The following is a 25,379-nucleotide window of genomic DNA, read 5'->3' as shown; positions in this document are numbered from 1 at the left end:
GCAGACACTGGGCAGCCGCAGCCGCACCGGCCTGGGAGACAGGCCCAGCCCCACCCCCCGCCTCGCAGATGCCCAGCAGCCATCAAAAGATGCATTGTGCATTGAGAGTCTGAGTCCCAGTGCCAGTGAGGAGAGAGCGCCATTGCAGGGCTGGGTAGCACCGGACTCTCCCCACGGCCGTGAGAAGGGACGACCTGCCGGCCTCGGGCCTGGGTGGGATGGTGGACACATGGGCTGCTGCTTTGGTGCCCCGTTGCAAAGGGATCTTTCATTATGGTGTGCAGGTAAGCTGTCTGTAGGGATATCAGCTCCCTGCATTCTCCTAGCTACTATACAATGCTGAGCTGTGGGTCCTTTAGCCTTATATCTCACAGTTCTGCCATACTTGCCGGGAAAGGCCCTAGTCTGGTCAGGTCTGGCTCTGTCAGACTGCTCACTCACGCACAGGGACAGCTGCTGTTCTCTCTCTTTCCCTCGCCACTGCCTTGCCAGTGCCTTCTGCCTTTGACATGCAGTGAGGGCATTCTGCAGAAACCAGCTGTGTCATCAGGGAGAGGAAGGAAGGAGTCATTCAGTTTGCTTGTGCAGAACTTTCTTCCAGGTTTCCCTGGGAAACCTTCAGCAACCCTCTGCCTCCACTTCTGCCTCCTGACTGACGGCTCTTTGGGGCAATAGTAGGGTTTGCAGACAGCATCATCTGGTGGTGTTTGCATTTTTAGGTCTGAATGCACATGGCAGGGCCCTTTGTCTTGGTGCTGTCAGGCCTGGTGACCTGATCTGGCAGAGCTAACATGCTAGAGAATGTATTGTAGGGAGGAGTCCTGAGGTGGCATGAAGACTGGCTGGATGATGATGTTTCCCCCCAGGCTGTAACTTTTCTGACTCGCTGGGTTCTCTCTCTCCTGGAAAGAGAGGAGGGCCAGATCCTGATGTCAGCTACTCTGGCGGAAATCTGGAGTGAGTCCATGGCAGCAGAATCCCTGTGAATTTGCACTGCTGAGTTACAAACCTGGCCTATTGTTCCCCTGAACCCGTTGCTGGAGGAGTTCAGCTCAGGGTTGGGATTCGCTCAGGAGATCTGCTGTTAGACGTTACAAAATATCATCTCAGCAAAGGCGGGGTGAATGAGTCACTGTTGGGAATTGCCCCGAAACCCGGCAACCAGTTTCAATTCATGTATCGAAGCGCTCCTAGTTCCCTTTCTGAGGCAGCAGGAACAAAAATAAACACTGGTGCGGGCAAGCCTGTCCCCTAGTCGTCCACGCTGAGCCTGCCTGAGACAAATGTCCCCAGCGATGTCCCATCAGGGCTGTTTGGCAAACCCATGGCAGCAGCAGTGAGAGTAGATACAACACTCTGGAAGCAGTACCCTTCGTTTTTGTTGATGTACCATTCCAGCTGGGTCCCATGGCCAAGAATACCCTACTCTGTGTCTGATCTGTTTTGTCTGCACCATGTGTTCTTCAGGTGAAGAGCCGGATTCCTGTTCTCCCACCCCAGCCCTACTTCTGCCCACTTGGTCCAGTCTGCAGAACTACACAGCTGAGCCTCAAGAAAAATGTTTTCCGGAGGAGACCATGGCATCAGGTACCTGAACACTGGAAAAGGGGAACATCCCACTGGTCACAGTCAGATGGACATTGCAATATTGGTGCCAATCAGCCTCCTGCAGGGCTACTGGCCACACTGAGTCGGAGATAAGGCTCTCTTTGTTATAACAGCAATAAGAGCATTAAGTGTGGAGAAAGGAAAGAAAAAGTGACGTGGGGGAGGGACTTGTTAAATGAATACTAGTCAAGCCCTAGTCTCTGAGGTAGTGTGGTCTAGCAGATAGGGCATTACATAGGAGTCAGGAGACTTAGAGTCTATTTCAGTCTCTGCCACTGACTCATTTTCTGGCATTGGGCAAGTTACTTCACCCGTGCCTCAGTTTCCCCATCTGGGGAATGGCGATATTGCTACTTATACTCTTTTGTAAAGTGCTTTGAGTTCCTCAGATGTAAAGTGAAATATAAACATTTAGATAGGGGCTTCTGCGTGTAAGCAAAGCTCACTAAATAAGCAGCCTGGGGCTGTCTTTTCTACTGCTAACAGTAAATATGGTGTATAATTCCATGTCCAAATGGCAGTTTATTTTACAAACTGGCAAAGCTGACTAAATAAAAAGAACATTAGAGAACAGTTATGGTCAGAAAAGTGAATTACAAAAGTACCTGCATTGTTACAGTCTCTCATCTCTTGGTGCACGAACATCTTTCAAGTCACATCGGCTTACTGACAAAAACTGGGTTTTAATCCTGTTATCCCTGCAGAGCCAATGCAGCTGTGGAAGAGCACACTGGATTTTAATGCACTTCAGGCATCATTAATGTAATTGCCAGCTAAAGTTCCAATTCCAGAATCTTTATGGCGATGGTTGATGATGTGTGAAGCAGAAAGAATGAGGCTTGATTTTCAAATGCCAGCCTGAGCCAGCAGTTTGGAAAATCTCATTTTGACTGGCAAGATGACGAGAAAGGTGTTATTCAAATTACTGAGCCTCCTGCATTGAAGAAAAGTAATAACTACAGAATCCCCAAAAATGTCGCTTTTACAGTGTCATGTTACTGCCCAGATCAGCATGCTAAGGGTCTGAATTGAAAACAAGAAGGGAAAAACACCACAGCTCAGTGCTACTTCTGTACTGGGGCAAAACCAAACAGTCATTAAGGGGTGTTCCATAATGAGGGTCCTTAAGAACACAATAATCCCACTAATCACTACAAAAGGTTCTCCTCTTCTCCCCCCCCACCCCCCAGCCCCGTAATAGCTCACCTTAAGTGATCACTCTGGTTATAGTGTGTATGGTAACACTCATTATTTCATGTTCTCTATGTATATAAATCTCCCCACCGTATTTTCCACTGAATGCATCCGATGAAGTGAACTGTAGCTCACAAAAGCTTATGCTCAAATAAATTTGTTAGTCTCTAAGGTGCCACAAATCCTCCTTTTCTTTTTACTAATCTCTCTATCTCTCTTTCATTCGTGAGTCAGTGTGATATAAGAGACAGTGTGTAACCCACTTAATTTGTTTTAAGAGCATTTTGTAAGGTAGAATTTACTGTATCTCCTCTGTGAAAACTGGCAACCGCCCTTCTGTTTCCATGATGTCTTGTTAGGTAACCCCAGGCAGCTGGATCCAGGAGATCAGCCTGCACAGGTAGCAGAGAGCCCTCTGGAGACCGAGTCTGTGTCACTGGCTGTAGGGGAAGGATTTCCAACTGGTCAGTTATTGTCTTGTCCATAGTTAGTGTTTCTAATGATAGTATGTAGCAAAGACTGACCCACACCCAAATGGATCTTCCCAGCCCACCAGTTTTTCCTTTTTAATATTAGTGTCCAGAGAAACTATTTGGGGTGAGCATTGGTCTGACCTGTGTTATTTAAGCAATGTAGCAAATTGAGGGTCAGAGGCATGGGTGGGGCATGCAACTCTATGCCGGGCGGCTTTAATGCCAGGTGTCATCGCAGGACACAGCTATGCTGGTCAGATGTCTCCATGGCCCATACCATAATACTTTCCTCCTTCTTTACAGTGCTTAATCATCATTATAGGCTGTAGGTAATCCCCATTAGGGTTAAGGGACCTTCATAAAAGTGAAAGACTGAGAGCAGCAGATGGAGCAAAGCCAGTGCAGGCAGGTGTTGTGCAAGCTTCTCCCACACAGCTCGGCCTGCAGGACTCAGTGTGGGGTCTGCAGCTCTGCAAATGCACCATCTGCTATTCCACACAGCTAAGCCAATGCATCTCAGTCTTGACGTGCAGTGCCCTGATGTTCCAGTCCTGGAGCCTGTCCTCTGCAGAGTCAGCCAGTCAGACTGTGTAACACACAGTCATGTGATGGTTTTGCATGTAGATGACAGTCCATGAGGATGAGCCTTCCAGACTCGTCTGGCTTGTCATCTAACCCAACCCCACTAGATGAATGTTCGGTCTAAGGGTGAGGTCAGTGCCCAAAATGGCCAGGTGGGGTGCTGGTGCTTGGGTTATTGTCTTTTATTTTTTTACATGTAACAGCTGCTCTTCTTTAATCAGCCGTGTTTCATTTTAAAGAGATTGCGCTTGTGTTCTCTGTTGAGAGTCACACTTCTCAGTGTGTCAACTCCCAGCTGCAGAAGGCAGCAAGAAAGAAGCTGTGGGCCCTGGAAAATGATGACAAGGACATCTGTGATCTTTTCAAGGTGAGAGTCCCAGGTGTGTGCATGCAAGAGCAAGAGAGGGTGGAAGGGGAACTGTTCACATGCACCTTGACTGGATGGGAGCCAAATGGTGATAGGAGAGTGGTGGATGCTAGAGGCAGCCAAAGAGTTGTGAGGTTTTCAAAAGTGTCTGAGGGAATTGGGTGCCAAAATCCCACTGAAAGTTAGCCTATGCAGATAGATGGACGGATAACCAATTTAGAGATAGGGCAATTCCCTTTCATTTTGTGTCAGCCAAGGTTCACAGAAGATGTCAGGATGTTGTAAGATTAAATTTAAATTTAAAAAGATGCCATGTATTAATGTTCATTGGTCTGATCTATCCTTCTGCCTCAGTTCTTCAAGTCCCATAGTGTTGCCACCATGTAGTACCACCATGTTCTTTACTGATATCTCTGTGATGGTCTCAGCTACTCAGAGGCTGGAGATCTGGAAGAAGAAATGAGTACAACTGCTGGTGACAAGGGAAAGTCTCTTTATCTCAAGAGGCAGATCTACAGCTCTCAGAATCAGAGGATCCCTTGGATCAAGTCACAGGAGGGAAGGATTTCTTACACCCCTTAAATCCAGCTGAGCGGTAGTTTGGGAGGTGCCCCTGTCTTGATTAAACACTGCCCCTCCACCCCCATTGAACAATACAGATACCTGCATTTCATAAGCAGAAGTGCACTGGAATGTGCAATAAAGTTAGGAAAGGATTTTGTGGGGAGAGAGTTAACTCCCTCTCACTCATTCTGCTGCATCAACGAGCATCAGCGATGATAAGGAGGGAAAAACGGAAGAGATTCAGTCCTTCCTTTTGGAAGGATGCAAATGGCACAGCCTCCAGCAGGCAGCAAAGCCCTGCCTGTAACCCTGGCCATGAACTCAGAGTCCCAGATCTCCAGGTTGGACCACATCAGAATCCTGGTTCTGTATCACAGTTCTAGGCCCTTCCGTTATTAGCAAACATGAAATGTACCATGGCTACCCCTTTTGTCCTTCCCTCATATCATGGCTGCCAGGACAGAAGTTCCAGCTGAACTCCAGGGACTTCTCACATCCTTGTGCTATCTTCTCTCTGTAGGAGCTCTCAGCCAGGCTGGTCTGTATCCAGGCCCAGAAGGATCGGTTCCTCCTCACCTTCAAGACCACAGAAGAAATCTGGAAGTTTTCCACATATTTGGCTTTAGGTAGAGCACTCATCACACCAAGCAGGGAGAGGGGGTAGTCAGTAAGTGGGGAGGTTGAATCAGATCCTCAAATGCCCCATGCCAGAGAAAGCCTGTGAGTAGGCATTAAGCCATGCCAGGGATGCCATTGGCTAACAGGGTGGAAAGCTTAATGAGCAAGGGATGGTGCAGGAGAAATATGTAGCATGGTACCCAGCTACAGATTTATGAAGCCACTGTCCAGCTCAGTGCAAGAGATACTGAGACCATATCTGCCAACCCCTTCATTGCATACAATGGAACTGGGAATCACTGATAAGGATGGACAATATCATCACCAAAGAGGCTGTTGCTGCACTGGTTGCAAATAGCTGCTCTGATGGATGGCAGAAACAGGACTTTGTCCTTTTACAGGCTAGGAGTATATGGAAAAGGAGCTTGTTTAGACTGTGTTCTTTCTTCGGTTTATAAGGCTACGTGGCTTGCTGTTTGGAGCATCTTCTGTTTGACCGCGGGTACTGGTTGAACTGTTCTCTGGTGGAGGACACTGGGATCAGAATTACTGTAGATGAAGATCACTTGGCCACCATGTACCTGGGTCTGCTACTCCAGGAAGGTGAGAAGCGACTGCCCATCTGGGGACATGCATCCCAGCAGGATTGTGGTTTAGAGGTTGCAGAGCCAATCCGGGTTCCAGATTGCGTGGATATATACAGAACACTGCTAATTGCTTCCCTGCTTCTGTTTGCAGGTCAGTTCTTTTCCAGAGCAGTGTTCAATGTGCCTCAACCCCTGGAGGGAGGAGAGGAAAGCTTAAAGCTGCACGAGAACGAGCTAGTCCATGTGAAGGACATTGGGAAAGAATCGAAATGGGAAGGGATGTCCTTATCAACAGGTCAGCGAGGCCTGGTGGCTGTGGCAGCCATAGAGCCACTCCCCCACCCATTTTACCAGTAAGTACACAGGCTGTGATGTTCTACACAAGGGGCCATGCTGCCCACCCAATGTTTGTTCCTGATCATGGCACATTCAGGGTCCCTATTGCCAGGGCAGCACCAAATCCAGGGTACGGGAGTACTCTTATCGCTGAGAGTGATGGGGCAGCCCTTTGTACCTGAACAGTAGTGGTCTGGAATTTCAGCACCTTTGTAAGATCAAGGGTTTAATTCTGGTCTTACTCTGCTTTTATACTGATGTTGGTCCTTTGACTTCAGTGGACTTACTCTTGATTTATGCTGGTGTAACTGGGAGGAAAAGCACAGGATTACATAAGGATTACCTAAAGGATTACATAAAGTTGGTTGAAGTTGAAGGCTGCCACAGTGGCTGGCTGTTGAGGAATTACTGTTAATATTATGGTCCCTCATGACAGATACCTGGCTAAGCCATCGTGACATGGGCATCACTCTCAGCAACCATTGTACTTGCTCAGTGAAACTCCACTCCACAGCCTGTGAAACTCATCATGCTTTTAAGTGGGTGGCATTTTATGTCACTCAGATGCCTGTACCTGCGCTTCTTACGTACTACCCTCTAGAAATATGGCATGCCCAGGGTTAGTGGATTGGCAGCACTGGACATGTGCCATGTGAGCTCCTGCTACCTAAGCTCCTGCTACCCAGAGCACTTTTGGTACCCATCTGAGCTTCCCCTTGACAATGTGGCTGGTGGCCTGAGAACACTAACATTTATCAAGTGCACCGTTCTCAGAGAGAACTGATGTGTTTATCCAGGGTTTCCTCTGTTTAGGTGGTTTCTGAAGAACAATCCAATGAGCTGCGGCACCTCCAAGGAGATCAGCGGGACAACCTCTCAGCCCATTGGTGTGTACACCTTTGTAATAATGCAGTCTTTCCAACATGAGGCCACCATGGCCCTTACCACACTGGGTTCAGCTATGGAAGGGCCTCTCCCACAGATGCACAAGGCATATCTCTCTTGCTCCAACAATGACACTTGAGTTACAAGAAGCAATGGAGGAGAGAAAAGCAGCATCTTCAGGTTCTCCAGCATTCTGCATGGGGCCTCAAGACAGCATGTGCTTTGAAAGGCTAACCTTAACAGCCTAGGGTAGAAAGAGCTGCCGACAGTCTGCAGCATCCTCTTATATTCTTTCCCCACCTTTCCACTTTACTTTTATTCTCTCTTCTCTCTAGTGCCTCTGTTTCCTTTGGTCCTGTAGGGCCTGAATGTTAAACAATTAGACACACAGAAGTGCACACACCATAGCACACCAGACTTGTGCCTGCAATCCCTGCAACACCATAGAGTAACTGGGTGAGCACATGTGCACACAGCCATTTTTGGGCATTTGCCTCCTCTTGTGTATGGTAACTGCATGTACAAATTAGACACGTCACTGGGTACAAGTACTTGCCTCTCTGCAAGTCAGACCATGAAACATTCACAGACATCTCTGGCAAACTCTGTTCTATGCAGAGTCAGTTTTGCTGTGAGCAGTATGATGCAGAGAATCATGGATTTATTTCCCCCAACCAATCTTCATTATCGGGGTTATTTGCAAGGATTTGGGTCTTTCTCCATCAGGCATCTGACCTGCTTTTGCTGCTTATACCTCCCTCTCCCTGATATCACAAGCATCTTCGCAGAAACCACAAAAAGGAGCAGATCAATCAGGGACAATGGGACCCTGTTTTTATCCACTGCATAAGCATGATCTCTGATTGGCCACCCCACTTCCAACGAGGGAAGGTCCAAATATGCTTAGCACTTGGGCCAACCCACTGAAATCAGATTGTTTCCCTTTGTTTCTCAGGCACGGGGAGGTGCACGGCCACAGAGGATCACAGAGGGAGAGGATGGGATGAACTGAGTTTCTCCAAGGGAGATAGCATAGAGGTTGTTGGTTTTCTTATACCAGGACTGCTGTGGTTTGTGGGGAAATCCACAAGCAGTGGGACCATTGGCTTTGTCCAGAGCAAACACATAGCAGCAGAAACTTGTGAACCTCTGTAAGTATTCCAGATAAACTCCTGGGGCAGGAGGGAGGGAAGGGCTGACTTAGATCCATTCCAGGTATGTGCAGAAATCCCGGTTTCCTTGCAGGAGCTATGTCTAGATTCCATCCCAGGTGTGCTCCGAAGCCAGGTTCTCCCTCCAAACAATAAACAGACTGAAGGAGTCTCTACTTAGAACAGACTTAGCTCAGACCTCCTCACAGTCCTGGGTTTCCTGGGACTGTCCTGCTTTGACCCCGCCAAGCCCCTGGTCCCAGTTGAAGTGAACATTTCCCACATTCATGACCATCCTGGGTGGGGCGGGGAAAGGGACCTCATAACCGTGTTTGAGAGGACCCCAAACAGAGTAGTGTTGTGGCCTGGCGCACGGGGTCACAGTGCCGCCCAGCTGCCCTTCCACCTACAGAGAGGCAGACAGGCCAAACCTGCATCCCACATTAGCCACTTGAATTGTGGCAAGGTATGTCAGCTGTCACTTCTCCCTTGTCTCAGGTAGTTCTCAAACTGGCTGTTTGTGCCTGCTAAGAACAGTACTATTCTAGGCTCTGGTTTGTTTTATAGTTACACTTGTGTGCTGCTCCTCCCCCTCATCTCAGTGTCACACAACAATTGGCTCCTCTCCACCCTTTTAATATCAGTTGTAAATGTTTATTGGCCACCTAGCTTTGTCAAAGAGGCTGCAGCTTCCTCTGATGGTGATGCACAATGGGCCCTGAAGGAGGCAGAGGAGAGCGCTCAAGAGAATTCTTTTCTCTGGCCTGCAGGAGAATGCAGCCACTTTGTCACAGCTCGATGCTGAGTGACATTAAACACCAGCTCCAACACCATCAAAAGGAAAAGGCAAGAGCCAGCAGATGAGGCAGGCAGTAACCCCCTTACCTCATAAAGCCCTTGGCAGTGGGCTTTGTTGGCTAATAGAGGACGTAGGCTCCAACTAGAGATACCGCTACTGGGGCTGCAGGTTCACAGAATTAGCATTTTGGTCTGTTTTTCACAGGCTTTCCAATGCTTCAGGCAGCCATTTCTGGGGGTGAGATAACTCAGGATCTTGTCTCCTTGTGGCTTTAATTGCCTAGTTGGTGGAAGTACTGTGAGGAAGCCAGACCGCATTTTTTCCACTCCAGAAGTGGCTCCTGGAGGCAAATAATAAAAGCCCTATTAAAAACACACATAAAAGTGCTAAAAGGAGTGTCTCATACCACAGGCGTAGTTTGGGGGAGGGCGGGGCAGGCATGGAATTTGTCCTCCACATGTGGTCCCATGGGTCTTAGTGGAGATGCCCCCCCCGCCCCCAATATAGAAGTCAAACCTTATACCCCTTGTCTGTGGCGCACCATACATGGGAGAGGGAGAATGCACAAACAAAGCCTTGGGCTTCTGCAGCTGTGTTCAGTTGTGCAGCCAAGGGGGTGCCATTGTTGCCCCTTCTGAGATCCCGGGTACCTTCGTGGGTGGCTAGCCTCTCCCGCCACACCTCCACTACTGTTTCTAGCACGCTAGCTCAGCCAAAGTGGGTGCACGGATGTCTGGAAATTACACCTCCAGTGTAAGCGTACGCTCTGGGCCTGCTGATCACTTATATTCTGCAGAGGTTCTCGTCTTGCTTAGGGGAGATTTTCCTTCCCCTGAAAAAGGGCCACGCTCCTGTTAGAAATCAGATCCTTCCCTTTACTCCTGCTCTCGCTCCTGGCTGGTGAAAGCGTTCTTACAGTGGAGCTTCTCTTTCTCTGCAAAGCTTTTTGCACCTCACCCCGGGTATGTGTTTGGCAGACTCCTGTCCACCCACATCCACCGCAGCACAGCACTCCTGGGTGTGGACAGGGCAGAGGGAGCCTATCTCCTTCTGTGAGCCCGGTCCTGCTGTGTAGCCAGACTGACATTCCCAGCCTCCACTCCAGCTGCTTGGGGAGCCTTGCCTCCACTCCAGCTGCTTGGGGAGCCTTGCCTTCACCCCAGGACGTGCTGCAATAAAGTGGGGTTATGGAATGCCCTGGCCTCCTCTCCAGGATGCTGCTCAGGACCCAGGCTGCCTGCCACCAGTTCATGGTGGAGCACTGCAGGAGGTGGGCTTGGCAGCCCTGCCTCAGCTCCAGGACACAGCTCCACTGGCAGGATTTGCCTCGGGATGCAGGGTGTGGGAGGCCAGCAAAGCTGAGAGCCCCGTTGAGTTCCCATGTCAGCACTCTGATGGGGGAGGGGAGCTGGGCTCCTGTATCCAACCATGACAGAGCGCTGATGGTGGTGGAGGGAGGGGGTTGGGAGCCCTGGCTCTGCCCCATGGTAGAGCTATGGTGGGGGGATTAGGAGCAGGTGGCATGGGAGAGCTGCACTGGCTAATTCCCACTGGTTTGTGCCCCAAACACAGGGGAAAGGGTTCAGTGTTTCTAAGTGAAGAAGAGAAATCCTCCCTTCTCCTCCTCCCTGGCAGCGAGCAGCACTACACCAGCCTCCTCGAGGACCTGGCCCGCACAGACATCACTTCTGTGTACAGGCTTGGTGAGTGCCCCCAGCTGCTTCCTTGGTGCTGCAGCCCTGTCTCTCCTTACACGGGGGCCAATCTGGCAGTCTCTAGCAAGTTCCCTGCCTTATACCCACATTCGGACCTTCAAGGGGGAAATGAGCTGCTAAATGGATGCAGGAGGGGCCGTATCTCGGGCAAGTCCTAGGCCAGGGGTGGGCAAACTTTTTGGCCCGAGGGCCACATCGGGGTTGCGAAACGGTATGGAGGGCTGGGTAGGGAAGGCTGTGCCTCCCCTAACTGCCCCCCCAGGACCCCACCCCCTATCCAACCTTCCCTGCTCCGTGTCCTCCCCAACCCCCTGGGATCCCACCCCCTATCCAACCCCCCCTGTTTCCTGTCTCTTGACCGCCCCCCCCCGAACCTCCGCCCCATCCAACTGCCCCGTGTCCCCTGACTGTCCCCCGGGGCCTCCTGCCCCTTATCCAACCCTTACCCTGCCGCTCAGAGCGGCAGGACAGGCTTATTTGAAAGCATGGGAGGTCGGCGGGCGCAAGCCGCGTTGCTGAGGGAGAGGAGAGACAGCAGGGGGGGCCCGGGGGCTAGCTCCTGACTGGCCCCTGAGTTCCTGGCTGGGGAGACTGCTGTGGTTTGTGGGGAAATCCACAAGCAGTGGGACCATTGGCTTTGTCCAGAGCAAACACATAGCAGCAGAAACTTGTGAACCTCTGTAAGTATTCCAGACAAACTCCTGGGGCAGGAGGGAGGGAAGGGCTGACTTAGATCCATTCCAGGTATGTGCAGAAATGTGCAGGAGCTATGTCTAGATTTCATCCCAGGTGTGCTCCGAAGCCAGGTTCTCCCTCCAAACAATAAACAGACTGAAGGAGTCTCTACTTAGAACAGACTTAGCTCAGACCTCCTCACAGTCCTGGGTTTCACGGGACTGTCCTGCTTTGACCCCACCAAGCCCCTGGTCCTAGTTGAAGTGAACATTTCCCACATTCATGACCACCCTGGGTGGGGCGGGGAAAGGGACCTCATAACCGTGTTTGAGAGGACCCCAAACAGAGTAGTGTTGTGGCCTGGCCCACGGGGTCACAGTGCCGCCCAGCTGCCCTTCCACCTACAGAGAGGCAGACAGGCCAAACCTGCATCCCACATTAGCCACTTGAATTGTGGCAAGGTATGTCAGCTGTCACTTCTCCCTTGTCTCAGGTAGTTCTCAAACTGGCTGTTTGTGCCTGCTAAGAACAGGTCTATTCTAGGCTCTGGTTTGTTTTATAGTTACACTTGTGTGCTGCTCCTCCCCCTCATTTCAGTGTCACACAACAATTGAATCATAGAATCATAGAATATCAGGTTGGAAGGGACCTCAGGAGGTCATCTAGTCCAACCCCCTGCTCAAAGCAGGACCAATCCCCAATTAAATCATCCCAGCCAGGGCTTTGTCAAGCCTGACCTTAAAAACTTCTAAGGAAGGAGATTCTACCACCTCCCTAGGTAACGCATTCCAGTGTTTCACCACCCTCCTCCTGAAGAAGTTTTTCCTAATATCCAACCTAAACCTCCCCCACTGCAACTTGAGACCATTACTCCTTGTTCTGTCCTCTTCTACCACTGAGAATAGTCTAGAACCATCCTCTCTGGAACCACCTCTCAGGTAGTTGAAAGCAGCTATCAAATCCCCTCTCATTCTTCTCTTCTGCAGACTCCTCTCCACCCTATTAATATCATTTGTAAATGTTTATTGGCCACCTAGCTTTGTCAAAGAGGCTGCAGGTTCTTCTTACAGTGATGCACAATGGGGGGGAGGGATAGCTCAGTGATTTGAGCATTGGCCTGCTAAACCCAGGGTTATGAGTTCAATCCTTGAGGTGGCCATTTCGGGATATGGGGCAAAAATTGGGGATTGGTCCTGCTTTGAGCAGGGGGTTGGACTAGATGACCTCCTGAGGTCCCTTCCAACCCTGATATTCTATGATTCTATGATTCTAGCCCTAAACTGTAACTCACCAGTAGAGGTTGCTGCGCTTAACTGTTCCCGGCCTTGGGTAACCTGCATGTAGGTGTTAATGCTGCACCCCAGCCCCTAGTAAATGACCTTCTCGTGGTTTGAGGCAGCTTCTTCGGGAGATGGGCCCAGCCTGCCAGGATCAGACGAATTAGTGAAGACCTTTCAAAAGGATTAAATGTTGAGAGGCAAAAAGAATTCAAAGGATTTTCTTGTCAAGTGGGAAACACAATGTGTGTGAACAGAGACCCCCGCCACTTCTGCTCCCTAGCCCAGCATTTCTGGGCTCGCAGTGGGATTCTGAGATTGTTAAATGACTAAAGTGAATGGAAGTGATGTTTGCTTGCTAGAGCTGGGGGCTGGGAGCCAGGATTCCAGGGTTCTATTCCCAATGCTTGTTGGGTGATCTTTTGGCAAGATACCCAACCTCGCAGCCTCAGTTCCCCCATCTAAAAAATAGGGATAAAAATATTTAGCTACCTCTACTGCGGTTTGGGAGGCTTAATCCATTAATGTCTGTAAAGCATTTCAGATGGGAGACAAGAGAGCTGCAGCATTATAAATTCTCTTGCCTTCTAGCTTTGTGCTTTAAAGGACACTTTTCTGCACACACAAGGCAATTACCCTTAAATGCATCACCTGCCATGTCCAGAGTATGTGAAAAGGCATGTGAAAGGCAGAGCATGTGTATCCCCTAATAGCAAGCCTATAGGGGGTTGCACACATAATGAGAATGAAGACAGGCTTGATCCCCAGAAAGTACATTAGCCCCCGCCCCCTCCACTAGCAATTTTGCTCCCTGGAGTGCCTCATTGTCAGTGAGAGATGGCATTGATAAAATCTTGAGCCACAAAAGATGATACCCTCTCGTTTCCTGTGTGGGTGTGATGTTGCCAATACCCAATCAAATAAACCCTGCTATCGTCCAGCATTTGGGTACTGTTCTCCATGTTCTTGCATTGATCCCAGCCCTTCAGGATGGGGGGCGGGGAATTGAAATTCTAGCTGAATATGGAGTAGGAATATAGAAATAAATCCACTCCATTGAGTCAGAACACTATAGTTTAGCTGAGATTCAGCATCCTGGAGAGGGGACAGCAGAACCCTTCCAGGACAGGCTTTGAAGTTACAGAGCTTGCCTCTGGCTGCTAGCACTGACCATGTTTTATTTCTGTTGGCCGTGTAGCTGGTTTCGAACCCACAGCCACGTTTCCAGGAGGGCCATCTGGTGAGTACATGTGAATGGGGAGATGTACTTTGTTCTGCTGGATTTTGAGGAGGAATCTCCATGTGGGGAAACATTTCTCTGTGGTCTATATGTCCCTTTCAGAGGCTGCTCTTCAGGGGTATAAGGACGTCCAGCTGTTCAAGACCTGTGGGGAATCTGCTGCAAACAGCCTGTCCACACCTAGTGACACAGAGCAGTCTAGCCCGGAGGGCGAAGCATCCCCCACTGCCCTGGAAGAATTTCTTCTGCAGGAGCCAGATGACCTCGATGACCCCAAGTTCTTTATTGACCTGAATGCTGGGCACATGGAGGACGCTGAAGTCTTTGACCCCATACTGACCTTCCTTAACCAAGAGCGCTATGTGGCCCCTTTCCAAAGCCTCTATGACCTCTCCTTTTCCTTCCTCCGCTCCACTTTTTATGGCTTCTCTGATGAGGACAAACTGGTCTTGTACCTCGAGACCTCCAGAAATTGGGCCAAGAGGACTCACTTAGGCTGGGCTCACACCAGGCTCTGTTTCCTTCTGGGAAGGCTGTGCATCAAAAGGGTCAAGTTCTCCCAGGCCCGAGTCTATTTTGAAGAAGCCATGAATGTCATGGACAAGGGGTTTGATGACCTGCCCCTATTGGCTGCACTGCACGTGAACCTTGCCGCTATCTACCTGAAGCAGAAGATGAGGCACAAGTTCTTCTCTATGCTGGGGAAAGCTGTGGCCCTGCTGGCCTGCTTGCCTGGACACTGCTTCAGCTCTGAGAACGAGTTGGAGGTCGTGAAGTACATCCTGAGGGAAGCCATCGTCGTGGGCAATGCCCCCTTGGAGGCCCGGGCCTGCTTTCTTGTTGTCAAGCTTTTCCTGCAGTTGGGCAAATATGACGAGGTCCTGCCCTTTGCAGAGCGCCTTCAGTTCCTCTCTACCTGCGTCTCCAGCCAGGACTCCAGTGCCACGTGCTTGGACACGACCCCTATCCTGAGCTACCTCTATGACAAGAAGTACTTGCCGCACATCACATTGGCTTCCACCAGGCTGTTTGTTCCCAGTGGCATAAAGGGGGCACCGACGCCTATATGGAGAGCTGGCTTAGTCCTCCAAAATACCTCCAAGCTCTTGGGAAGCCAGCTGGGCAGGAGCAGCGTCCCAGCACTTGCTTGCCTGTATCTCAGGCATGCATTGGCCTTCTCCCATGAGAGTGGAGCTGTGTCCACCCAAAAGACCTTGTGTGCTGTCTTGTCCAAAATGTACCTCCAGCATGACATGTTAGATAGAGCACTTTATTATTCTGCCAGAGCTGTAGCCCTTGGCAGGCTGATGAGTGAGGAGGAGGCCTTTGAATCTTCCCTTTTCTTGGGGTGGATGTATGTTCTGGCCAGCCAGCCGGCTAAGGCTAAGGCGATCATGTTGCGGCTCCTGCATTCTCTGCGCGAGACAGACAGTGTTACTCAGGATGGGGCAGTTCGCAATCTCCTGGCCATTGCCCTCAAAGAAGAAGGAAAGGTGAAGAAGGCAGCAGAGAATTACCTATGGGCCTTAAACAAAGCCAAGGAGACTGGCAACAGGCAGAACCAGGCTATTGCCCTGGCCAACTTTGGACACTTGACTCTCTCGTGCGGGGCGAGCCAGCTGGCAGAGAGCTACTTCCTCCAGTCTGTTCAACTGTATATTGAACTCCAGGGTGGGGAAGATTCAGAGATAGAGCTGGTGCAGGTCCTTCTGTGGCTGGCACAGGCCATGCTGAGCAGGCACAGGATAGAAGACAGCAAACTCTGTTATGAGCTAGCACTGGTGTTTGCCCTGAAGTCACACAATGTGAAGAGTGAGTATATTAATTAGGGTTTTGTTGAGGGAGGAGGGTATAGAGGGAAGGTACTTGTCTTTTTGCTGTATCTTCTTAGATCTCTAATGTACCCCATTTAATCGTACCCCCCTCCCCATACCATACAGGTCAGCTTCATATCACTGAGTCCCTCTGCCATTTCTACAGCAAAGTATCCCCAAATCCCGGGGCCTGCATCACCTACCATGAGCACTGGGTATCCCTGGCACAGCAGCTCCGGGACAGAGAGATAGAAGGGAAAGTCCTGCAGACCCTCAGCCAGCTCTACCAGACTCTAGACATACCCAAGTAAGTCAGTCCCATGGTCATACCCATTGCAGAGGTTGCTGGTTGGGAGTCTCTGCTTAAGACCAACAGCTTCCTCTCAAATGTACAGGGCACGGTCTCCAGTGGGCCAAGAAGAAGAGGCGATTATATGTGTGTCATAGCACTTACCATGCCTCACACTCTATCAGCAGAAGTCATGAAAAAGGCAACATTTGCCAGCCTTTACTATTCCGTCTCTGCCGATATCTCATATTGTAAGTAAAGGGGGAAATGGTTTAATTTCAGATACAACCATATGGTAACTTGGCAAATGTTGAAATTTTAATGGTGACCACTATGCGATAGGATTTAAAACAGGTAGTGGTTCCTGATATTTGAACTACATGGAAATACACACTCTGCCTTATCTCCTGCATACTACCAGAGGTTGTAAGAGCTGGCAGCCTTACACTGACCTGGTACACAGGATACAGAGTGAAAATTTTAATAAGCATCTCCTCAAGAGGCTGTGATAGGAGCATCTTATGCAATAAAGAGAGCTTAGTACAAACAGGTGAGTTATAACCAATTGAACTGGGTCTGGGTGAGATCCATCCCTTCTGTAACTCTGCTGACGCCAGTGGACTAATGCTAGGGAGGAATTTGGCTCAGTGTCAACCGAAAGGGGTTCCCTAACTAGGGCTTGAGTTGTGCTGGACACTCCGGAATGCTGTTCTGGCACTGGGTTTTTTTTTTCTTTTGGTGATCCAGTACTTCCATTACTGAGTGATAATCCCAGAAGTACTGGGAGTGTGTTCCAGCACTTATTTTTTTAGGACTTAGTCGCTGTCCCTAACCAGAATAGGAACTCAGCCTCTGACACTCTAAATACCCTTCAGCAAAAATCTGCATTATGCCACAGAGATCAATAGGCTCAGAGCTCTGTCAGATCAACTGAGGGTGCAAATTCTAGGGGGAAACAGCTCCTAGGGGAAATGCCTGGTTTCCAGTGCCCCTTGATGCACAGACAGATTAATAGATTCCCAGGCCAGAAGGGCCCGTTGTGATCAGCTAGTCTGACCTCCTGTATAATACAGGCCAGAGAACTTTCCCCAAATTGTTCCTGATGAACAACAGCATATTTCTTAGGAGAAACATTCAATGTTGATTTTTAAAATTGCCATTGATGAAGAACCCACCACAGCCCTTGGTAAGTTGTTCCAATGGTTAATCACCCTAGCTGTTAAAAATGTACACCTTTATTTCCAGTCAGAATCTGTCAAGATTGCACTGTACCTTGGTCTGCTAGATCAAAGAGCCCATTATCAAATACTTGTTCCTTGGGTGACTCTGGGGGGTTCTGTTTCTTGAGGCATAGATTTGAAGGCTGTCAAGGACCATTAGATCATCCCATCTGACCTCCTGGGTATCACAGGCCAGAAAATTTCACTGTTACCCCTAGATTGAGTCCAATATCTTGGTGTAGATTAAAGTAGAGTTTCCAGAAAGATACCCAATCTTCATTTGAAGACATCAAGAGATGGAGAATCCACCACTTCCCTTGGTAGTTTGTTCCAATGGTGAATCACCCTCCCTGTTCAAAATTAGCACCTTATTTCTAATTTGAATTTGTCTGATTTCAGCTTCCAGACATTGGTTCTTGTTGTTTAATCCACTAGATTAAAGAGCCCTTTAATACCCACTGTTTTCTCCCCACGAAGATATTACACTCTGTAATCAAATCACCTTTTAATCTCTTGAACAGATGAGGCCAGAGGGGACAGGGAGGCGCACAGAGTTTGACAGACAACTGTAGTATTTAGTTTTTTAAAAGCAAACGTGTTGAATCGCACTAAGTTAGTGCCAATCTCTGTGGAACATTTAACTGGCCAGGCATGTGGTCATGGAGTAATTTGGATATTAACGTGCCCATGCGAGGTCACAGTGAGCTCAGAGGGAAGGAATGCAGGAAGCAGACACCTGTCCTGTGAACTGTTCCCTCCCTGAACTAACAGGACAGCTGGAGTCTGGGAGCCCCAAGGACAACAACCAAACAGGCAGAGCTGCCATACTGTGCTGGTACTCCTGCATGCCACTGCCCCCTTCTGGATGAAAAATGAGATGCTCAAGTGCTTGTCAGTTTGCCCGCTAGTGGCCTGGAAAGAGGAGCTAGGCCCTGGAACTGTTGCTAGTGGAAGTTCCCCTTTAGCTGGAGTGAACAGGAGAGAGATGTGTTTGGGGAACCAAATTTTGCTAACTGCAGGGCTGATGTATGTAAGTGCTCAAGGCTCGTGTAGTTGGACTATGCCACTGCATGCAGCAGCGATTTGCTCTGTACAGGAGTAACCTTTGGGGTTAGTGCCAGGGAGCCGAACGGAAGGTGGTCCACATGGGGCTGTGACAAAGGGGGAAGGAATGCAGGACGTTTTGCTGGGCTGCAGCTCTACAATTTCTCTGTAATGACTGATCACTTGTTAACCCTACAGGTCCCTGAGACGGTCTCTGGACTGCACCAAACAGAGCTTAAGGATCTTCATTGACCTGGGGGAGACAGTCAAAGCGGCTCAGGCCTGGCTGCAGGCTGGAAGGCTCTATTATCTCCTGCAAGAGGATGAGCTGGTGGAAATGTACTTCCAGGTAGGGTGTGAGTGGCTGGAAGAGTTTGCCATGGCAGCTCTTTGCTATTAATCTATAGGCATGGCTACCAATCATCCAGCCACCCGTTTGCTAGGAGTGTCTTTGGCAAGAAGATCCCACCATGCAGAGGGTCCCCTCACTGTTAACTGGCAAACCACCAACTGAAGGAGAAGTGAGCACACTGGTGTATATGGAATAGCAGGTGTTACATGCACAGCCACTGGGGTTTGGTGACCTCCTGAGTGAAAGGCATTGGATTCAGCATGTGAGAATAGAAACTCGGATTTTCAGAGGGATTGTCAGGGGTTAGGTGCCCAGATCCCATTGAAAGCCATATAGACTAAAGGGAAGTGGTGGAAGCCCCATTGCTTAGGACTAAGAACAGGCAGGACAAAGCGTTACACCATGTAGAACAGGGAATAACCCTACCTTGCCAACTGGGTGGACTGGACTGCATGATCTAGTAGGTTCTGTCCATCTCTAATTTCTATGATTCTAGCATTTGAACAGTAGAGGGGAAAAACAGCCTATAATCTCTGGTGGAAACATTGATTGCGGGAAGCAATCTCTTTTAAAGAGGGTGCCCCTCCCATCAGCCCCAGACTAAGCAGAGCAGAGGGTTGCTGATGGTGTGATCTGCTGCTAGGATGTGCAGTAAAGCAACAGCCTGGATACGCAGCATTAGGAACCCTTTAAACTGGTGGGACTGGCCGGCATGGGGTTTAGTGCTAGTAACAGGGGAGAGACATTCACCTTTATGTCACCAGCATGAATCTAAACCTAGACAGTAGTGGCTGGAAGTTGTCAGGATCAGATGGCTTCTCATGGACCTATGTGTAATGAATGGGTGGCCTCAGCCTCCTTCCTGATGGTCAAGTGCTCACAGCAGGCAGATCAATGACGCCATCGTCAATGGTAGTAATTAATGCCCTGGCTGGTGGGTGATTTGACCAGGGAGGCCATGGATTTAATGAGCAGTGGAGAGTGACCTCTCATTAAGGAAGGGGAACTATAGGCTGAATATCAGGCAGCAATTCCCAAGGGTGGTGGTCTCCGTGTCTGAGGGAAGATTATTTATAATACTAAGCATACACTAAGGAACAATCCTGCACTGGCTGGGAGATGGCCTAAATAGGACCTTGTAGCCAAATTCATCATTGCAACAAGCGGGTGCTGCCCCACTGATGTCAATGTAGCTACATGCGCGCGCTCCAGCCATACATTTGGCGCAGCTGGTCTTTCCCCTCTCTAGATTTTGATTCCCTCAGCGCCCTTTGAGGTGGTTCCACCAAGTCATGGCTGAAGCCCAGCAGCAGGGCAGCATCTGGGGAAAGCTTGCACAGCCACTGGCTGCCCTGTTCCACTTCCTATGAATAATATTCAGATGTCTTTGGTTTCCAGGGATGTCAGTCTGGCACATCACACCTGCATGGCAATTTGGGTTCCGCTCCGAATGTCAAAACTGCACGCATGTAACTTACAAAGGCAGTTATCACAGCTAGCTGTGCATGAATAGCAGTAACTGTGCTTCCAAATGTAAATGACCGGTTGGTCTCCTAATTGCATGCATAGCTGCTGCAACTGAGAACGCAAATTATGCATATACTCAGCTCTGAAGACTTGGGCCTACGCTTCTTATTGTTATAGTAGAAAATCACGCAGAGCGTGAATGTGGTGCTGCCTCTTTCAGGCTCTCACCCTGAGTCCTTCTCCTTCCAGGCAGCCATACAGACTGCACTGAATCCAGGGGAGTTGTCCGTGGCCATGGACCTGTATGAAGAGGCTGGGGATATCTTTTTCAATGGCAACCGAAACAGGCACCGAGCAGTGGAATATTACAGGGTACCTAGCCCACAGAGCATTGGCATCAGGGTGACCCTGCTGTGCAAATGGCCACAGCGAGATCTCCAGCTGAGCGGCATGTTTTGTGAAGTCATTCAGAAAAGGCAATAGAGAAGCTGAAAGGGGAAAATGGTGGTGGGGAGGTGGGATGTGTCCGAGCATGAGAGAGCAAAGATGACCATTGCACTCTGCTGGGCATGGCCAGAGGCACAACGCATCAGGTAACCTGGCTCTGAAGCCCAGACACCTCCGGCAACAGTTGCTGCCTCAGTCAGAGCTCAGCTGCGAGAGGGGACAGGGTTTCCTAGAAAGCCTGAGCCGTTGCTTCCCTGGAAGCTCACAGGATATACCGAGCAACCGTGGCTGTCTTTACACAGAATTACATTGTACCCAGGAGAACTGAGTTCTGAGGCTTGCAGGGCACTGGCTGGTGGAAAGTGCGTGGGCTGTAGGGATGCTTCATGGCAGGGCAAACAGCCAAGGACAGAATGTGGCAAGTGTGTTGGACTGAGGGCAGAAGCCATTTATGGTTCTTACACAGTTCCCTTTACTATAGCGTCTGCAAGGGCTTTCCCCTGAGAGGTAGGCAAGTGTTATTAACTCCTGTTCATACGGGCTGAGGCAGAGAGATTAAGCAACTTGCCCAGGTCACACATGGTCTCTGAGGCAGAGCAGGGAAATTAACCTGGCTTTCTAAAGTCCCAGGCTCATGCCCTGACTCCTGCACCATCCTTCCTCTGTAGCTGGCACCTTGGGGCTACTCTGTGCCGTGCAGGGTTTGAACTGGAACTGCCCAAGATGGCTGTGGGCTATTGTCCCCTCTCTCCCCAGGGAGGTGCTGTGCCTTTGGCCAGGAAACTGAAGGCCACCAGGACAGAGCTGCGGCTGTTCAATAAGCTGGCAGAGCTGCACATTGGGCTGCAGGGCTACGAGAAAGCCCTGGAATTTGCCACACTGGCAGCCAGGCTCAGCAGCAGCGCAGGTGAGTGGTTCGGTCCCCAGGCATCAGAAGGAGTTATCTGTCCCCATGTCTTTTCCAAAGTGTGTGTGTGGGGGGGGTGGGTGGGTGGGGAGGAGGCAAGAGAGAAAAGTCTGTCTGAATGTATTGGCCAGGAAGGTAAGTTCCTAGTTTAATGAAGGCTCTGGATGGTCTTTTACTGTCTCAGGGTAAAGTCTTCTTTAAGCACATGGCTGGGGCCCTGGCTGATAGGCTCATGGAATGCCTGGCTCTCCCACGCTGCCGTGGGGGAGACCTGAGTCTGATGGGAAGTTTGTTGTTTTGCCAGAGCCTGGGATATTCAGGGTGGTTGTAATGTGGTGATGCCTCACCGCCCTGGTTCTTCTTTCCCCAATGGAACTCCTCACCACCCTTGCCCAATTCTGGGCAAGAATTGCTTCTGCCAATGCCAATATATAGCTCTTAGCTGCACCCTGTGTTGAAAGAACCCATGCAGTCCTGGCATATCCATAGAATTATATATTGAATTATATACACAGAAGCATTCATCCCCTGTTAACCTGTGCTGATGGTGACAACGATCTTGTTGATGGCCATGTCCCCACTGTACCATCTTCATGTCCATTCTCACCCATCTCCTCATTCACAGATGTCCACACTTCCCCTGACTGTGAAGCACACCCATTCTAGAATTCCTCAGGGTCCATGGGCTCCATGCTCAGTTGTCCAGGAATGGGAATGATTTATAGCTGGCTGCAGTATCATTATATCATTTTCCAGGAGATCAGTTGCAAGAGCTGGTTGCATTTCACCGCCTGGCTACGGTGTACTATTTCCTGCAGATCTATGAGATGGCAGAGGACTGCTATCTGAAGACACTTGCCCTGCACTCTCCGGTGCTGCAGTGTGCGGAAGAGGCCATGTACTATTGCAAGGTTTACTGCCGCCTTGGCAACCTGACCCTGCACAAACTGAAGGTGAGAAGCGTCTTTCCATGCTGTGCTGAATATAATGGTCTAGCTGGAGTATCTGCTAGAGTATCCCTATGCCTATCCTGGAATTCAGCTGCTAGAACAGAGGGGTCTAGTGTAGACAGAGATCCAGGGACTGGGCCCTGGTCCAGTTCCAGCACTGGGCACTTCAGTTCAAACCAGTCCCTCATGTTTTCCCTTGTCCTTTGTGATTAGGATGAACAAGATGCTGCTGCCTACTTCCTGTTGGCCCTGGCTGCTGCCACCGAGCTGGGAGACCAGAAGCTCCAAGGTGCCATTCATGCCAAGCTGGCTCTCATATACAATGCTCCCCTGTGGTAGAAGGGCCCGGACTGGTGTGCTACATATCGGGCCAGGTGGCTGAGTGAAGGAGGACATGTCGTTTGAGAAGCCTCCTCATGGGACCCACACGCTCCAACATGGAAAACAGCCAAACCAAGTTATCTTCTTACCTCATTGCTGAAGGGCGGCCATGTGCGTTCAGAGCAACAGCAAACATATAGTCCTGCGCCCCGGCCTGTTCCCAAGCCAGGTTATCGTCACGTGTCTAACATTCAGATGGAAAGACCAGCTGTTTGGGATGAGACACCTTCCCCTGAGATCACTCGCAGGCTTTGCTCTTGGGTCACCTGGAAACCAGATGAAATCATCATCCCAGCCTGGTCAGTTAGCATTAACTGCAAAGCACATAAGTAGGAGACACCGCCACCACCACCCGTACCCTGCTTCCAAACCAGACTTACTGCATTTTCTGTACTACATGGGGGAGGCTCAGTGGCAACACAGTTATCAGCCTGAGCTAGGATGGAACCAAAGTCCAGTGTTTGGGAATGCACGGGATGGAGATTGTGGAAGTGGCCACTAGATGGCACTCCAAGAACGCAGCTGATCTGAGGGGACTGGTGCTGAAACTCATCCCTGATGGTGGGAAAGTGTTTTGTAGGGTCATCAGTCCGATGCTCATCTCAGAGAATACGCCCTTCCCACCTGCAGCCCTATAGACTTGGGCTGAACAAATGGCCTTTGGGGCCATCGGTGGGAGCTTTGGCTCTAATTCCAGAGGTATTTTAACGTGTCCGATAGCAATTGTATTATTTATTTCTGTATTTTCTGTTCAGTCTGTCTCCTGTCTGTGAGGGGGCAGATGAGCTACCTAGATGCCACAAGCACACAGGATCAGTTATAAAGCATCCCGCCTACAAAGCACCATGATGTATGTTCCAACAGCTAACCCAGCACCTATCTGGGGACAGTAAATAGGTGACAGTTTCCCATGCAGGAGGGAGGAACTGTCTTCCCTAAAGCCACAGACAAAGGGTAGGACAGGATTCCTACTTTGCAGCATGAATGCCATGGGAAGAAGGAGGAGCCCATGCGTCTGCCTTCTGCCTGCACAGGCGAGGGCACTGCTAAACTGCAGCCCTTGCTGTCACTTTGTGCAAAGCTGCAACATGCGCCTCCACTCATACCCCAGCAAGTGTGCAGGGATGATGAGCCATGATCATCCCCTCAGCCACGTTGGCCTTGCCTCCTCGGGGCTGTGCTGCATGGATATGTCAGATGGGAACCCAGACTAGCTCCCAAGGGACTGCACTAGGTCTGTCTTAATATTGGCGCCTTCTGGGAAGAGTGGGTGGAAGAGGCTCTTCCCTCTGTCCAGCTCTTTCTCCCTGTACTCAGCCCCTCTGCACAGGGACAGTCAGATTTTGGCCCAGATGTTGCAGAAAAGTAACCAACAGCGCATTGCACAAGGAGCAGAAGCAGCGCTGGAGGTGCTGTCTCTGCTCTGGCCATGATCTGCAGCCCAATCCTGCTGCTGCTGGTTTCTAAATATTAGTACCTTTCACTGCTGGGAGATTTCAAAGGAAAAACACCTCGCAAAATCTCTATTTCTTGAGCTCTTTGCATCCACTTCCTCTTACCAGGTATGAAGCCCTGTCAAGGGGAGGGGAGGAGAGATTCTAAGAACCAGTGTGTTTCTGTCGCTCCCATCCCATCCCCTGCCGGTATTATATTTGATGTGATGGGGAAGGCTGGGGAAGCAGGTACTTATCTGCTGCCCAGGGAGTGATGGGGAAGAGGGAGAGTGATGGTGGGAGGGAGTGTAACACACTTGCTATTTCCATAATGCTACAAATCCTTCCTGTTTCCATAGCTCCTGGAATCTCAGGGTTCTCAGCAGAAAGGCAGCCAGCTCCGTCTGGGGAACGGGAGAGCCACTGTGGGTGGGGTGGCATGGAGGGGGAAGGGGGAGCATGGCAGCCACTGTTCTGCCCCACCAGCACTGCCCAACAGGGAGGGGAAGTGACTCTGTCCTGGCAAATCCCAAGTCTGACAGTGACCACCTGGCCTGTAAAGTGGAGCGGCTAACAGTCGTCCTGTGCGGGGACCGCCCATTGCACAGGTGGCAGACGCCAGGAAAGTTAGAAGGGTGTGCTGTGCAGAGGGCAGGGCACATGCAGAGCCTCTTCACACCAGCCTGCTTTGCATCTGAACGCCTACTCCCTTGGGATAGGTCCTGGGATAGTGGGAGAGGGAGTGTTTCTGTGAAGACCCCTGGCTGCCTGCAGTAGCAGTTAGCCCCTCTGTCTTTTGTTAGGTCAGTAGGACACCTCATACTGTGAAGCTTTGAGCTGCACGGGATGCTGGAGATGTAGAAAGACACTTTAGAGAGTGGCAATGGAACAAGCAGATAGGCAAGTGCCAAGTACGCACAGTGCTGCTGAACACCTCGCACTTGGCTGTCTTCTTACCATGTCTCACCACTTGAGGGCAATAAATCACAGTTCTTCCAGCTTGA

The 25,379-nt window shown here is 50.1% G+C and overlaps 1 protein-coding gene across 4 annotated transcripts; it reads left to right on the top strand.

Moving 5' to 3' along the window:
- The first annotated feature begins 144 nt into the window (after positions 1 to 144).
- Positions 145 to 25,379, top strand: SH3TC2 (SH3 domain and tetratricopeptide repeats 2). 4 transcript variants are annotated; one of them, XM_048861768.2, is made up of 18 exons: positions 149 to 284; positions 1,468 to 1,587; positions 3,162 to 3,266; positions 4,097 to 4,224; positions 5,309 to 5,414; positions 5,866 to 6,009; positions 6,145 to 6,346; positions 7,143 to 7,216; positions 8,170 to 8,365; positions 10,737 to 10,867; positions 14,030 to 14,071; positions 14,174 to 15,883; positions 16,012 to 16,192; positions 18,637 to 18,787; positions 20,507 to 20,629; positions 21,461 to 21,611; positions 22,368 to 22,564; positions 22,775 to 25,379. In XM_048861768.2, the coding sequence occupies exons 1-18, from the start codon at positions 230 to 232 to the stop codon at positions 22,898 to 22,900; spliced, it is 3,942 nt and encodes a 1,313-aa protein (XP_048717725.2). In that variant the 5' UTR covers positions 149 to 229; the 3' UTR covers positions 22,901 to 25,379. The 4 variants fall into 4 exon arrangements, 3 of the variants coding, with proteins under 3 accessions (XP_048717726.2, XP_074987444.1, XP_048717725.2); XM_048861769.2 differs by lacking the exon at positions 22,775 to 25,379 and having other exon boundaries at positions 147 to 284; positions 22,430 to 22,514; XM_075131343.1 differs by lacking the exons at positions 22,368 to 22,564; positions 22,775 to 25,379 and adding an exon at positions 22,237 to 22,354 and having other exon boundaries at positions 147 to 284.

This window comes from Caretta caretta, chromosome 8 (genome assembly GCF_965140235.1).
Source record: "Caretta caretta isolate rCarCar2 chromosome 8, rCarCar1.hap1, whole genome shotgun sequence".
NCBI classification, from domain to species: domain Eukaryota; kingdom Metazoa; phylum Chordata; order Testudines; family Cheloniidae; genus Caretta; species Caretta caretta.
Note: the sequence above shows the minus strand (reverse complement) of the source record. Positions and strands in the feature narration are given on the sequence as shown.

Bases quoted from the DNA above. Each gene is read 5' to 3' on its own strand.
- SH3TC2 (XM_048861768.2), top strand. From the start codon at position 230: ATGGGCTGCTGCTTTGGTGCCCCGTTGCAAAGGGATCTTTCATTATGG. The intron at 16,193-18,636 runs GTAAGTCAGTCC...TTAACCCTACAG, and splicing joins CAGACTCTAGACATACCCAA to GTCCCTGAGACGGTCTCTGG. The intron at 21,612-22,367 runs GTGAGTGGTTCG...ATCATTTTCCAG, and splicing joins CAGGCTCAGCAGCAGCGCAG to GAGATCAGTTGCAAGAGCTG.